Source organism: Lissotriton helveticus, chromosome 12 (genome assembly GCF_964261635.1).
Source record: "Lissotriton helveticus chromosome 12, aLisHel1.1, whole genome shotgun sequence".
Classification (NCBI taxonomy): Eukaryota; Metazoa; Chordata; class Amphibia; order Caudata; family Salamandridae; genus Lissotriton; species Lissotriton helveticus.
Genome location: NC_136073.1, coordinates 862483743 through 862497924, shown reverse-complemented (window position 1 = coordinate 862497924; position 14182 = coordinate 862483743). Strand labels below are relative to the sequence as shown.

Sequence of the window (14182 nt, the reverse complement as noted above, 5' to 3'; positions counted from 1 at the left end):
AGAATTCTCCCAAGGCGTTAGACGGGATCCGAAAATTTGTTCTTGAGCAGTACCACTGTGAGCTGTACTTGGCGTCATTCAGCCACCCCAGCATGCTGACGTCCGTTTCTTTTTGTGACTTTCCACACCAGTAGCATGGACACATGATAAACACTGAACACTGGTATGGAAGACTAGGGCTCTCATGGGGAACAGCCTTGACCATAGAAATCTGTTTGCAGAGCAGGAAGGATGGGTGGGTTGGTAAGGAATCTGCAGCTAGATAGTGTCTACCAGATAAAGCATTACCGAAGGGAAGTAACTTGTTAATCTGATAGAGACTTCAGCCACAGATTTCTTACCTTAGAATAGATACTCAAACAATACCTCCCCAGAGGTGGGTCTGCAGAACAAATTCACACTAGAAACTCCTGCAGGATCAAACAGGCAAAGTGCCATCCCAAAAGACCTGACTGTCCAGGCAGTAGTGGCTCCGGCATACATAACAAAGAGTTGGCCGTCTACCCGCAAATCTTTTGTGCGGTCAAGGTAGAATGACAAAGCTCTTTTTGAATCCAGTCGATGAAGTTGCTTCTCTTCATTAGAGGGATGTGGGGGACCATAAAGGGTAGGCAGGGTGATGGGCTGACCTACGTGAAAGGGAGTAAGAACTTTCGGCAGAAATTAAGTTCTAATGCGAAGAACCAGCTTGTCTGGAGAGACTTGGATGACAAAGCATGAAGGTGACTGACCCTCTGGGCACATGTTATCGCCACCAGAAAGGCTGGCTTGATGGTAAGAATCCTGAGAGGACAGTTAAGTAGTGGCTCAAAGGGAGCACAAATCAGAAATGTAAGCACAAGACTGAGGTTCCACTGAGGCATGATAAAGGGTGAAGGTGGAAACGTGTTGGAGACCTTTTAAAAACCTATTTACAATAAGGGATTTGAACAGGGATGGCTGATCTGGCAAATGCAAAAAGGTTGCGATGGCAGAAAGATAACCCATTAAGGTGCACAACACAGAGCCCTGCTGGGCAAGAGAATAAAGAAGGAGAGCAGAAGGGGATCAACCTGTTTTTCTACACACTATGCCACAAACTTGCCCCAACAGCAGGTGTATACCATCGTGGTGGATGGATGCCTGGCTGCCAGGCTGCCAGGCTGCCAAGAAGACATTACAGAGTTCTGGTGGAACGTCGAAAGCTGTCAACTGCCAACACTCAATGTCCAAGTATGAAGGCGAAGCATTGACTGGTTCAGGTGCAAGACCATCCCTGCGGCTACGACAGATGATCCTCCCATAGAGGCAGCCTGATCGGAGGACAGATAGCTTAGGATACCAAACTCTTCAAACCCAGTCTGGAGCCACAAGGATGATTTGGGCCAGATCGTTCCTGATCTTCTTGAGAACTCTGGGCAGGAGTGGTATGGGTGGAAAGGTGTATGAGAGCCTGAGCTCCACTTGATATGAAAAGCATCTTTAAGTGAGAACCAACTTTGAAACTCCTGTGCGCAGAAGTGCAGACATTCACGTCCTCAGAGGTGGCGAACAAGATCCAACCAAAGATCTCCCCACTGTTCTGCTGAAAGAGGCCTTGCACCATCGCCCGATGGAGACCCCATTAGTGATCCTCTAGGCATCTTCAGCTGAGTTCGTCCGTCCTGGTTTTCAGAGTGCCCACCAGGTGTTGAACCACCAGGGATATGACCTGACGTTCCAGCCATGTCCAGGCACAGTGCCTCTTGACATAGGGTCCGCGACCCAAACCTGCCTTGTTTGTTGCAGTACCACATCGTGGTGGTGCCCGGGAACACCTGAGCTAGTCTTCTCTTGATGGAGGTTAGAAAGGCTTTTTAATGCCAGTTGGATCGCCCGGAGCCCCAGTAGGTTCTGATCTCCACTTCTTACAGATGGCCGATGCCCCATTCCAGGAATGGCGCATTTGTCACCACTGTCAGACCTGTTGGGAAAGGGAGAGGGGTCTGCCGCTGACCCAATCGCGGTTCGTTAACGATCACTGCAGATCTTTTGCAGTGCTTTCCGAGATCTGGACCACGTCAGAAATTTCCCTGATGCTGCGCCTACTGGAACTTCAGGGCCCACTGCAGAGCCCGAATATGCCAGTGGGCATGTGTCTCAAGCAGGATGCACGAGGACAAGAGGCCCAGCAGCCTCAGAGTAGGTCTTACAAAACCCAGAATAGAGGCTGAAACATCGGTATCATAACCTGAATATCATGGACTCACAGGTCGGGTGGATAAGCCCGGAACTGCGCCGTGTCCAGAACAGCTCCAATGAAAGTTAGTCAAGTGTGTCTTTGGTATGTTGATAGTGAACCCCAGCGAGTGTAGGAGGTCCGCTGCAGTCTGAAGGTGGGAGATGACTGCCTTGGAAGAGCAGGCCTTCAACAGCCAGTCACCGAGATAGGGGGAGACTGGCACCCCTTATCTCCGCAGATGAGCTGCAACCAACATCTCCTTGATGAACATCCGAGGGGCGCTGGTAAGGCCGAAGAGGGGCACGTCAAACTGAAAGTGCTCATGGCCCACTGTGAACTGCAGGAAGCACCTATGGGCAGGCAGGATGGGAATGTGGATGTATTGATCCTGAAAGGCCAACCCTACCATCCAGTCTCAAGAGGGAGGGCACAGAAAGGCTCTAGGACCTGGCTGTTGTAATGCTGTCCCGAAGCACTCCAGTGTTGAGTCTGCCTTGTTCCCAAAGAGAAGGGCACCATCAAAGGGCATGTCCATAAACAAAACTTGGATATCCCCTGAAAAGCCAGTTGTTCTCAGCCAGGAGTGACTCCACAAGGCTACTGACTAAGGAACTGCTCTGCCCAAGGAGTTGGTCATGTCCAGCCCACATCTGTTGTGAATTTAGAGGAGTCTCTCTCATCTGCCATAGCTTGAGAGAGTATGACCCAGGCCTCCTCCAGGACCAAGCAGCACCTGCACAACTGAGAACTATAGTGCATGGAAGTAACAGCCCAAAGAGGCACGCAGTATTCATGGCCACACTGCCAGGCTAGTGGAAGAAAAAAAAATCTTGCCTATGGTGTCCAGCCTCTTGGTTTCCCTATCTGATGAGGTGGTAGGGAATGCAGCCGGGTTTACACAGGAGGTGGAGGCTCAGACCACCAAGCTCTCCGGGGTAGGGTGTTGCATGAGGAAAATGGGGTCTCCTGGGATGGGGCGATAGCGGCGGGCAATTGTCCTGTTCACAGGAGTCCCTATGCAGGGCTTGAACCAGGTCCCAAGCAAGATTTCAATACAGAAAGAAGCGGTTCGGAGGGGGTCACTCCCGACTGAAGCACCTCTGTCAAGACGTTGTTAGCCTTGACTGCCACTGAGGGCAGACTAAGATCCACGACTCGGCACTGGCAATTATGTCAGACCTGTCCCTGTGGTGGGGGCTGGGGTTGGTGATGGTAGAAAACACTGCTGCTGCTCTTTTGTTACAGGGGGCCGATTTTGCAACAATGCTACAAAACCAGCCCCCAGTTACAAAAACGGTCCCCACTGGTCCAAAACGGACCTGCACCCTACTGGCCCACCGGGAAAACGCCTGGTGCCCGCCACAGACAGTCTGGCCACGGTCCAGGACCTCATCCGCCCTTCTCTTCACCATAGCAAAAAAAGCTCCCTCCTCCGTAGACATTGTAGAAGGAGAGATCATGCCAGCATCTGCGGAGGTGTCCAGTCCACTGGTGTGCACAAAATCCTCACATCAGTTAATGTTGGAGTCTAGGGACTGGTATTCCTCAGGGTCCAATGGCTCCTTCCAATCCTCCCCAAGTCCTAGCCATAGGAATAGGGCTCAGGCTTCGATCTGTGAGGCAAGGCTCCAGTCGGAGTCGGACTGTGTGGGAGTTGAAGATGAGAATGGCGGGTCATCACCGGCGCCAGCGGGAGCGTCGACATTGGGCATCGTTGAGGTGGTACAACCAATGCTGGTCCGGATCCATCTGTGGATCCAAGGGGCCCATCTGGCGCCAGGGGCAGATCTGCCGGAATTGGAGGGGGGGCAAGCAGGGGCCCCTCCCAAACCTGTGGGGCCTGAAGGTGCACCAGCAGAAATGGGCCACCCAAATATGAGGTGCATGGCATCATAAAATTTGCAAAGTTGGGCGGGGTTGCCTAAGGTGTCCAGCCTCTTGGTTTCCCTATCTGGTGAGGTGGTAGGGAATGCAGCAGAGTTTACACAGGAGGTGGAGGCTCAGACCACCAAGCTCTTAGGGGTAGGGTGTTGCATGAGGAAAATGGGGTCTCCGGGGATGGGGCGATAGCGGTGGGCAATTGTCCTGTTCACAGGAGTCCCTATGCAGGGCTTGAACCAGGTCCCAAACAAGATTTCAATACCAGAAAGAAGCGGTTCGGAGGGGGTCTCACCCGGCTGAAGCACCTCTGTCAAGACGTTGTTAGCCTTGACTGCCACTGAGGGCAGACTAAGATCCACGACTCGGCACTGGCAATTATGTCAGACCTGTCCCTGTGGTGGGGGGCTGGGGTTGGTGATGGTAGAAAACACTGCTGCTGCTCTTTTGTTACAGGGGGCCGATTTTGCAACAATGCTACAAAACCAGCCCCCAGTGACAAAAACGGTCCCCACTGGTCCAAAACCGACCTGCACCCTACTGTCCCACCGGGAAAACGCCTGGTGCCCGCCACAGACAGTCCGGCCCTGGTCCAGGACCTCGGCCGCCCTTCTCTTCACCATTGCAAAAGAAGCTCCCTCCTCCGTAGACACTGTAGAAGGAGAGATCATGCCAGCATCTGCGGAGGTGTCCAGTCCACTGGTGTGCACCAAATCCTCACATCAGTTAATGTTGGAGTCTAGGGAATGGTATTCCTCAGGGTCCAGTGGCTCCTTCCAATCCTCCCCAAGTCCTAGCCATAGGAATAGGGCTCAGGCTTCAATCTGTGTGTAAGGCTTTGCACTCCGCAGGAGTCACGTGCAGCAACAATGCTCCACCTCCGGACCGACCGAACACCCTGAAGTATAAACACAGGGTGTTCAGACGATACGGCGAGGGAAAAAACCCCAATAAGGGGAAAAACCCAGAAAGAATAAGAGGAGAAGGAAGGGGCAGCAGGGATAAAGAAACTGAAAGACAAACATACACAGGTTAATACATTGCTAAACCATACTCTCATTAGTTCTTACTAACACCATACCAACATGTATTCACCTGAATATGATAGACACTAAACCTCCCTTTGCTGTATCTCCCGTCTTCCTCCTTGATCAATACAAAAAGAACAGAGTTACTATCAAGCTTCAATTGGGAAGCGTACAGCCTAAAGATAACTGACTTACACATACCCCACTGTGAGAACGTATGAGTTTGGAACAAAGGATCCCAAAACGTAAAATGAAAGGGCACTTCCTGTGCTCGAATAATAACTGTAATTTAACAATGTTATTTGCTTTCAACAGAAACAGATGAGTTCCTTATTTCTCTGCAAAATACCAAGACTACCCAAACACGGCAGTGTGTAGTTCAATCACTACCACACTCCGCTTCGGCAATTGCCTTGTCAACAAATTCGAGATGCAATTGTACCATAGGTCTTAGTTTCGTAACGGCAGTGCGGAGGTCCTACAATCCCCCCCTGCACTCCGCCACTTGAAGGGATGTGAATACCAAGAATACCCAAACACGGCAGTGTGTAGTTCAATCACTACCACACTCCGCTTTGGTATTTGCCTTGTCAAATAATCCAACATGAAATTGAACCCTATGCCTTGGGTTCGTGACGGCAGTGCGGAGGTCCTACAATCCCCCCCTGCACTCCGCCACTTGATAGATGGAAACTGCACAAATAAGCTCTCACTCCACTGAGCCTATACATAAAGAGCGAGGCGCTCGTAATCACTACGGTTTCCTCGCAGCCGCGAGGTCAGAATCCAACACACCACAATCTCTGTGTTCTCTAGAACGGGAATCATCTAAATGTCACCCATAGCTCAACACGCTAGCCAGCGCGCTGTTAGGCAACAGACATCTGCTCGAACAAATACCGGTCAGAGAAGAATACCCGGAGCCTCTGGAAAGGAGCAGATCCGAGGAGCAGCCGCCACCTTGGATACACGGAAGAATCACTGACACCGGACTTCCTGGTCAGCCGGCAGATATCCCGGAATCCCCGCCGGGAACTCTGGGTAATGTAGTCCCGCGCCCAGGACCGTCGGTAATTGTAGTTCGTTGTGCAGGCGCGTAGGGCTAGATCCCGACACTGTGAGGCAAGGCTCCAGTCGGAGTCGGACTGTGTGGGAGTTGAGGATGAGAATGGCGGGTCATCACCGGCGCCACCGGTAGCGTCGACATTGGGCATGGTTGAGGTGGTACAACCAATGCTGGTCCGGATCCATCTGTGGATCCAAGGGGCCCATCTGGAGCCAGGGGCAGATCAGCGCCGGAATAGGGGGGGGGGGGAGCAGGGGCCCCTCACAAACCTGTGGGGCCTGAAGGCGCACCAGCAGAAATGGGGCACCCAAATATGAGGTGATAGGCATCATAAAATTTGCAAAGTTGGGCGGGGTCGCTCCAGGTCCTGGAAGGTCAGGAAGGTGGGGAGCCGGCCCAGGCACAACCACTGAGAGCCAGGCCTTAAATAACTACTCTCCCTCGTCTCGTCAGAAGACTTTGACGGACGTGGTGAAGTTGAAGACTTCTTTGACTTCTTACTCTTTTCTTTTTGTTTGACTTACCCAAATGCCTGGAAGACTTTGACGAAGATCGACGACCCCGGGACCATTCTCTGGACTGGGATCGAGAGCCTCGCAGCGTTGTACTTCCAGGAGTTTGAGGGAGCTCACCCTCAAGGTCTTGGGGTGCATGGCACGGCAGCTGACATAGGTCTACGCCCTGGTGGTTGCAATCAAGGTGCAAGCGGCAAACAAAATGCAGGTCCATCACCGACATTAGTATAACCCTATGGTAAGGTAATCTGCAGTTATAAGTCCCTAACATATAGGAAGGAATCTCCACCCTGGAACACTCACCATGAAAAGAAAACCTACTCACTCCTCAACAGGGTGATATTACATGTGAGTTAAGTAGTAGCGGGCCTTCACTAAATCGCAGAGGGTATATTACATGACAAAAATATTGCATCAACTAACACTACATTATGAAGGGATTCATTAAGTGGATGTAATATTTTGATGTCATTATGGCAGACCTCGATATAGTGAACTACAATTGAGCAAATTCTTTTACAGATGTACATTCACGTTATGTATACCAAGCACGAGTTTACACTGTTAAGTAGAGGAATTTGCCCTCTTAATTTCAACTCTGTATCAGAAATACCACTCTCACACTGCTCAAATAACTGTCCTACTGAGTAATGGTACTAAAAAGAGCTCGAGTCCATGCCTTGAGGTCATGTTTTTCAGTTTAAGTTTAGAAATGTTTTCAGATATTTTGAGAAATATTGGCCAGCGCTCACATGTATAATAAAGGCGTTACAAAATACAGTTTTCAGAAGCTTGACATATTTTCTTAATGGAAAAAAACCCACAGCTGGAAACGTGCTGCATCTGATTCTACAGGAAATTAGAGAAGCTATGGTATCCGGACAGCTACAGTGAAATTGTCTACTCAACAGGCGTTAATCCATAGTCCTATTTACTCGTGACCCCCCCACGGGATAGAGAGGCCCATCTACATGACAGAATGGGGAAAGTAGGCTGGGAAATAAATGATGTATTGCATGTTCCCTTATCATTGAAAATGAAAATATTGAAGAATGACTGCACATGGGACACTATAATTCTAAAATGTCAGCCGGGATATAGCCAATCTTCTATATGAATCCTTGCAAGTGACAGCAACAGGCCAAAGGTGCTTTACATTTTAGATTACGTCCCATGATGTCCACGCTGCTGTTTGATCTTTTATTTGGTGCAACCTTCAATAATTTATAGATCACAGCTGACATTACAACTATCATTTAAAATTAGGAATTTGAGGGTAATAAGAAACAGAGAGTGCGCTCCCTTTTAAGTTTTCACTTCGCCATATAAATCTCCCATTGGCGCGATTTGGGTTGAAAGGGCTGCTCTTTACGACTTCCGGGTCACACTTGCTCGTTTTGCCAGGCTGCAGAGCGGAGCAGGGTGCGATCGCCGTCGTCCGAGTGTCGCTGCTCGCTGCAGACCGCATCAGGCAGTCTGCAGGCCATTTTCAGGTCATTTTCATGATGACAGGTAGAGCTCGGCTTGAGTTTCATGAGCCGTTTTACGGCGCTCGAAGCAGAGAAGGAAACGCACAAGTCTTTCGGAGCCAACAAAGTAAAGTCAACGGGGAGTTAAGGGTTCAGCTGACAAGACCCGAGGTTGATTTTACAACGTGGGATTTGGGAGGGGAGGGGAGGCGGGGGAGGGATGCAACCGTTTAATTACCGCAATTGAAAGATGTGAGGAAAACACTGAAAACAAACTTAAGAAAACACGTGTTTTAATAAAGTGGCCCAGGCGCGTCGGAAACGTAGCCGAAGAAATGCAGCAGGGCTGAAAATTGGCCGGTTATTGGCTTATTTGATAATGCAATGAAAGCATCTACACATCAAAAAAAGAATATAGGGTTTAATTCAGGTAAAGGTAGATTAAAACGTGCAATACCCTCCTGCGAACCTCGTCACATCACAGCTATTTGCTGGGTTAATAACTGTGTCTAGGAAATATTCTGTGTAATCAACAACTGTCTCATAGTTAAAGCCTGTAGTTTGTGTTTGGGAAACCGATAGGCTTCTTAACCCGTTGGCCGCGGCCGCGATTTCGCGGCACGTCCTCAAAAACAGCCGGGGCCGCGTCGGCCGTTGGACGTGTGCAGCACTACGAAGGTAGTGCTCGCGACGTCCAACGGCCGACAGCAGCATTTAAAGGGTTAAGAAAACCCTCACCCACCAAACTAGTTGGTGGCATGCTTCATCATCGAGTCCCACCCAAGGCGCCAAGTGAACACAGGGTACACTCGATGCCTTGGGTGCACGTGCTTCATCATCGGGTCCCACCCAAGGCGCCGAGTGCACGTCTAAACGAGGAAATGAACTAGCTCAATCTGGTTTCCTCCCTCTCTTGTTGATATTTACATAGGAACTATTCTGCAAAGGCTGGGTTACAGACAACCTATCATATAGCGCGACCAAAAAGGGTAAAGACCTTCACTGCATATAACACACTGCCAAGATCTTTAATAGTGTCCAACTCGGTTCACAATGATGTCACTACTGACAAACTAGGTACTGTACAAATCTCTACCAACTATAAACGGCTAAGCAACCACACACAACCGGTGGATGGAAACCTCAGGACCGCGCCAAAGAGCAATCTGCTGATACGTAACATAAGCACTGCCTGGGAAGAAGCATTGACCTGCTTGCTCGGACGGTGCAATGCTTGTGTGTCCTCATGACTGAGACTGCGCCTCGACACGGGTGCGTGAAGAGGGCACCAGTCAGCAGTGCTGTTGACGGGCATTCCAAGTAAACTAAAGAAGTTTGATAGGCTTGGATGAACTTGATTTGTGATCCTTACTGGAAAGGAGGCCGCGCAACAGGTCAAGCCTTCATCACACCTTCATTTCCTAAACCCAAGAACTACATATTCATAGTGCCAGGTACGATAGTCCTGGGAGCTTTGGGTCATCCAGTGTTTAATCTGCGCTATTCTTGGCAAGAGGTGGGCACTGGCACTGATTTCTGGGGAACCGGGCTTTGCCCAGAGCAAGAGGGAGAAGGGTGGGAAGGGGAGAAAGGAGGAGGAAGAGAAAGCTAGGAAATGGTGACCTGCTGGAGTGAGATAAAGAGAGAAGTGCAGGCAGGTGGAAAACAGAGGCATGAGGTGAGCCCCAGAGTAGGCAGCACAGGTATTCAATAACCTTGGTGTTAATCAGGGCTTGCCGCAGGAGCCTAAGAAAAACTTTAGGCCCTTTTGCTTATTTTCAAACAAATGAAGCACTGGGGCCATGGACTGTTACTGGGCTCTGGCCCATAATGAAGCCACTTTTCTTTCCACATTTATTAATACGGGTCCTAAGGGTAAAGGGCACAAGTGGCATATAGTCTCTGTGTCTAACTAGGCTGGGAAACGGGGAAAAGAGGCCGGGGGCTCTTTCTCCGTGCCAGTGGTCAGAGAAATGAGAAGCCTCTGTGTCCTTTTATTAGCATCATATCAAGAAGCACACCAAAGGCAAGTGCCTTTGACATTTGTTCATGGTGGGTTTTGTCATTCTTTAAGGACAGACATTCCAATGATTTTCTAACCTGATTTTGTGACCTAGAAATCTACACTATAGTATGGAGCTCTCTGGCGCCAATATTCCCTCCCTAGGCCAATCTTTGAATAACTCCCAGTGCTAGGTATGACTTATAAAAGCTTCTCCATGATGTTGTGTGGGTTGGATCAAAAGGAAGAGCTAACCGGAGCATCATTATTTTATTTCTGAACATCAGAGGTTAGGAATTTGTGACCCAGTTGATATTTTTGTTTGCAGGGTACTCTAAATGAAACGTTGAAAATAAAGAAATTCGTGTTCTCACAAAATCTTGTACTTTGAGGATGTTTTGTGTTTTTTTTCAGGTTCTACCAGGCGATAAGTTATAGCACTTTCTCTAGCCAATCGAAGAGAGGAGAAGCAAAGAATGAATTAAGGGATTTGCTCAAGATTCCTACCTGTGATGCTACACAACTCATCAACAAGAGTGGAGCACCAAGGCTGAAGAGAGACATATCCTAGGACACTAAAAGCTATCTTACGAGAAAGACTTTCCATCAGGATCACACACGTTTACGTTTTGCAAAACATCTCATGGTCTTTTCCAGCTCTTTCTAGTTTCGATGCTTTGCTGTAACAAGATGTCGAATATCTAGGGACGCAATTATTTCGGACAAAACACAGACCATGATTGATGGCATTTCTGCTGTTTATAAGATAATCAAGAAAGAGTAAACCAACAATATCACAAAGCCAACGAAAGCAAACCTCCCTGCTCCCCAGAGAAACCAAGAGGAGGAAAGTCAAACAAACTGTTACCAGTGGGAAGCCTATTCCTTTTAAAGTCAAACATACTCAAATTAACTCTTATTTATAAAGCACTTCACGAGGAAAAACACGACTTTGAATTTTTTGCCAATTTTGGATTGATTAGAAATAAGGTACAGGGAAAGAAGCTTACTTGCTGAAGCTCACACATTCTTTGAGTGGAGAACAAATGTTTAAATGCCTGAATCTTATACTCCGGGAAAAAGTGAACACTGGGGTGGGAGGGACCTGCCTACGTACAACTCCCAGTCAGTGCCTTACATACTCCAATGTTCTGACGTAGACAGCCCCTTTGGTGCGTCTTAGTGGTTGCACATGCACAGATTGCCCGTAGGAAGTGGACTATACAAGAAAACTCTTTTGATACGTGTTTCTGAGTTGTGATCAAGTTCACTGTCATGCAATTGCATGTCCCTGAAACAAATTGTGCCTGTTCTATCAAATGCCCTTCTTCTACGATACATTTTTCAAAATGGTGTATGATGTACTTAATAAAACATATTCCCAGGTTTCATTGGGATGGAATACACGTCATTCTTTGTCTTTAAACATTATTGTCGATAATGTCAGATTCTGAAAAGTGATCAGTGGGGACCACTTCAAAGTAATCTCTTCAATGTGTGAATAAAGCTGGGGCGGTGTGGGAAGCAATGCGCAAACTTCTCCCACTGCACTCACTAACTGATGGGTCCCTTCTAAACAGAGAGCTGATCGCTTAACATCCTTCTATATTCAGTCTATTTCAGTTATACATCAAGTAGTGAGCCAGGATGTTTGAAATTATTGACGGCACTCACCACGCAAGAAGCAGGTTGTTGAGCGCTTGTAGAAAGCACACACTGTAACTTCTGTACAATACACTGGTAAAACACATCAACCGGTAAAGGAAGCTCAACAAGACTACAATCTGGTGAATCAATTCCAATTCCTGATCCGCTAAATACCCTTTGCAGAGCAAAGTAAGTCTTGTTGTTCAACACCATAGGGGTGACCTACGTATCATGATGATGGAGCATGTACTTAAATCTTGTATTACAGCTGGGCTTTGGCAGCTCGCTAGGGAGATGGCATCCTCGGCTATTGATTCATCGATATATTTTTGTTGCATAAATCTGCAATTACTCTTGTGTCACTTGCTGAGTTTCCTAGGCCAGCACTCTCATTTCACATTAGACTGCTTGTTCCGCCATAGAATATCCAACATGAGGCGTTTTCCACTTACTTCATGTCCTGAGGAGTCAACAACCACTTTTAAGTGCAGAGATGTGTAGGCCGTCTCAGTGACTAGGCCTGCTATTATTCCTATTACCTTGGCAATCCCAAAACAGCAGTAGGGTGGACCAAAATATCCGCCTCATTTTATTACTTCACCTACTGGTAATGCCTGTGGCTATTACAGCTGTTTGGCCACTATTTTGTACAACGATATTCCAAAAGGCTCTGCAATAGTAACCGCATGTCATATCTGACTTCCTTTGTAAGTGCCATTACATGGTATGCAAATCTATATTAATCGCAGAAAAGATTAATCTCCTCTCCTGTCGCAAAAACATCACCCACATCCCAAAGTAACTCAGTGTGTACCACATTGATACATATGTATCACACACGTTTATGAATTTTTTGTGATTCACATTACCCTGCTCCTTGCATACACTTACACACTGTGCAGCGAATACCAGGCTGCCAGCGATAGGATGATGAGAGCCATAAATACACAAGCCGAACTTTGCAAGGAGTAAAACACCAAAATAAATTTTTTTAAAAAGCAAGCGTTCTAAAGGAATTGAGGAACTTTATTAGTACTTTCTATAAGTAAAAGGTCTGATGTAGCCCCGGGCGATATCTAGGTTGTGTGACTGAGGTAGGATAGGAATTCAAGTGTCACTATTTGTGTAAGTCTGGAAAAACAAGTACTCTACATAGGTTATAATACCTCTCCTTGGAAGACAAAGTAATATACTGATTTTACAGATTTATTGTGCAGGTTTCCAGATCATCAGATGGACCTTCATTATAAGCACCTCTAAATCATCTAAATAAGAGAGAGCACCGTAAAAGAAGGTAGGGGGGAGAAAGAAGAGGACTGAAGTTGGCCATTTTACAGCAATTAAGGCATCATGTAGAATTTACCAGAGCATGACTACTGCCGTAATCCAGCGGTGCTCCTGCCTCACCAAACAAGTAGTTCCCATGCAATATTGACCGCTGCTGGAGAATTCACTTGCTTCGCTAATTTGATCCTCTAACCAGGCAGCCCTTCCGCCTAAGGGCGCCATGTCAGAGTGTGAGTTGTTGCGTCCTAGGAGGTGTCCCTCGTGGATTTCCTTCCCCAGGATTGGTCATGCGATGTATTGTGCACGAAGGCAGGGAAAATGTAGACTGGGGAAAACTCCCTGCACATCAGAGCAATTTGTTTTTTATTTAAAGAAAATAAACTCCTGCTTTGGGGGTCTGTGTTCTCTAAACCAAAAATCAACTGAGTAGTGATCTAAACACGGCACCCAGTCAGTGAATCTGGCGAGCTTTGAGGTTACGCGCCACAGTGGTGGCTCTCTTCATGGCATAGTGATCCGCATAATGCACCAGGGTGGATATTCCTCCATCATGGTGGAGGCGGCCATGGCTTCCAGCTCCCCAGCAGACTGACAGACTGTCCACCAGGCTCTAAATGACCCTTTTGGTAGACGTATAGCGCAATAGACAGCTTAAGGTATATATTAGGCTAGTAGTTGTCTCAACAAATTTTTTCTCATGCACACTATACACTCTTCATATTGTATCTCACCATCTGGCTGGCCTTATAACCACCGAGCCGCTCTCAAGTATCTTTGTACACTATGTGTATCTTGGTTCTTTTATGTCTTCCACTAGATTCCTTTTTATCGAACACGCTGTCTGTTTCATGAAAGATCATATAGTGCAGAACCACATAATATTTAATCATGTACTGGGGCAAAAGCACAGTTCCAATGAACCAGCTGAAGAGTCTAATTTGAAATGTCTTTGTTGACCATGGTGGCTGACGAGTCCCCTCAAGCCCTCCATATAAACCTTCAACCATTCAAGTCTATTCTTTTTGTATCCTCTATTCTGAGTGGCAATAAAGTAAATCCCAGGGCAATACCTCAATGAATGGTCTGCACT

General features: G+C 47.6%; 2 protein-coding genes across 11 annotated transcripts in view; one reads left to right on the top strand and one right to left on the bottom strand.

The window, feature by feature from the left end:
- Window positions 1–11564, top strand: part of CRLF1 (cytokine receptor like factor 1) — a 112457-nt gene extending 100893 nt beyond the window's left edge. For both annotated transcript variants that reach the window (XM_078669862.1, XM_078669863.1), the window contains exon 8: window positions 10573–11564. In XM_078669862.1, the coding sequence (XP_078525988.1) occupies window positions 10573–10596 (24 nt within the window). In that variant the 3' untranslated portion in view covers window positions 10597–11564. The remainder of the gene's footprint in view (window positions 1–10572) is intronic.
- Window positions 1–14182, bottom strand: part of LOC144798821 (uncharacterized) — a 390922-nt gene that overhangs the window by 134387 nt on the left and 242353 nt on the right. The window lies entirely within an intron of this gene.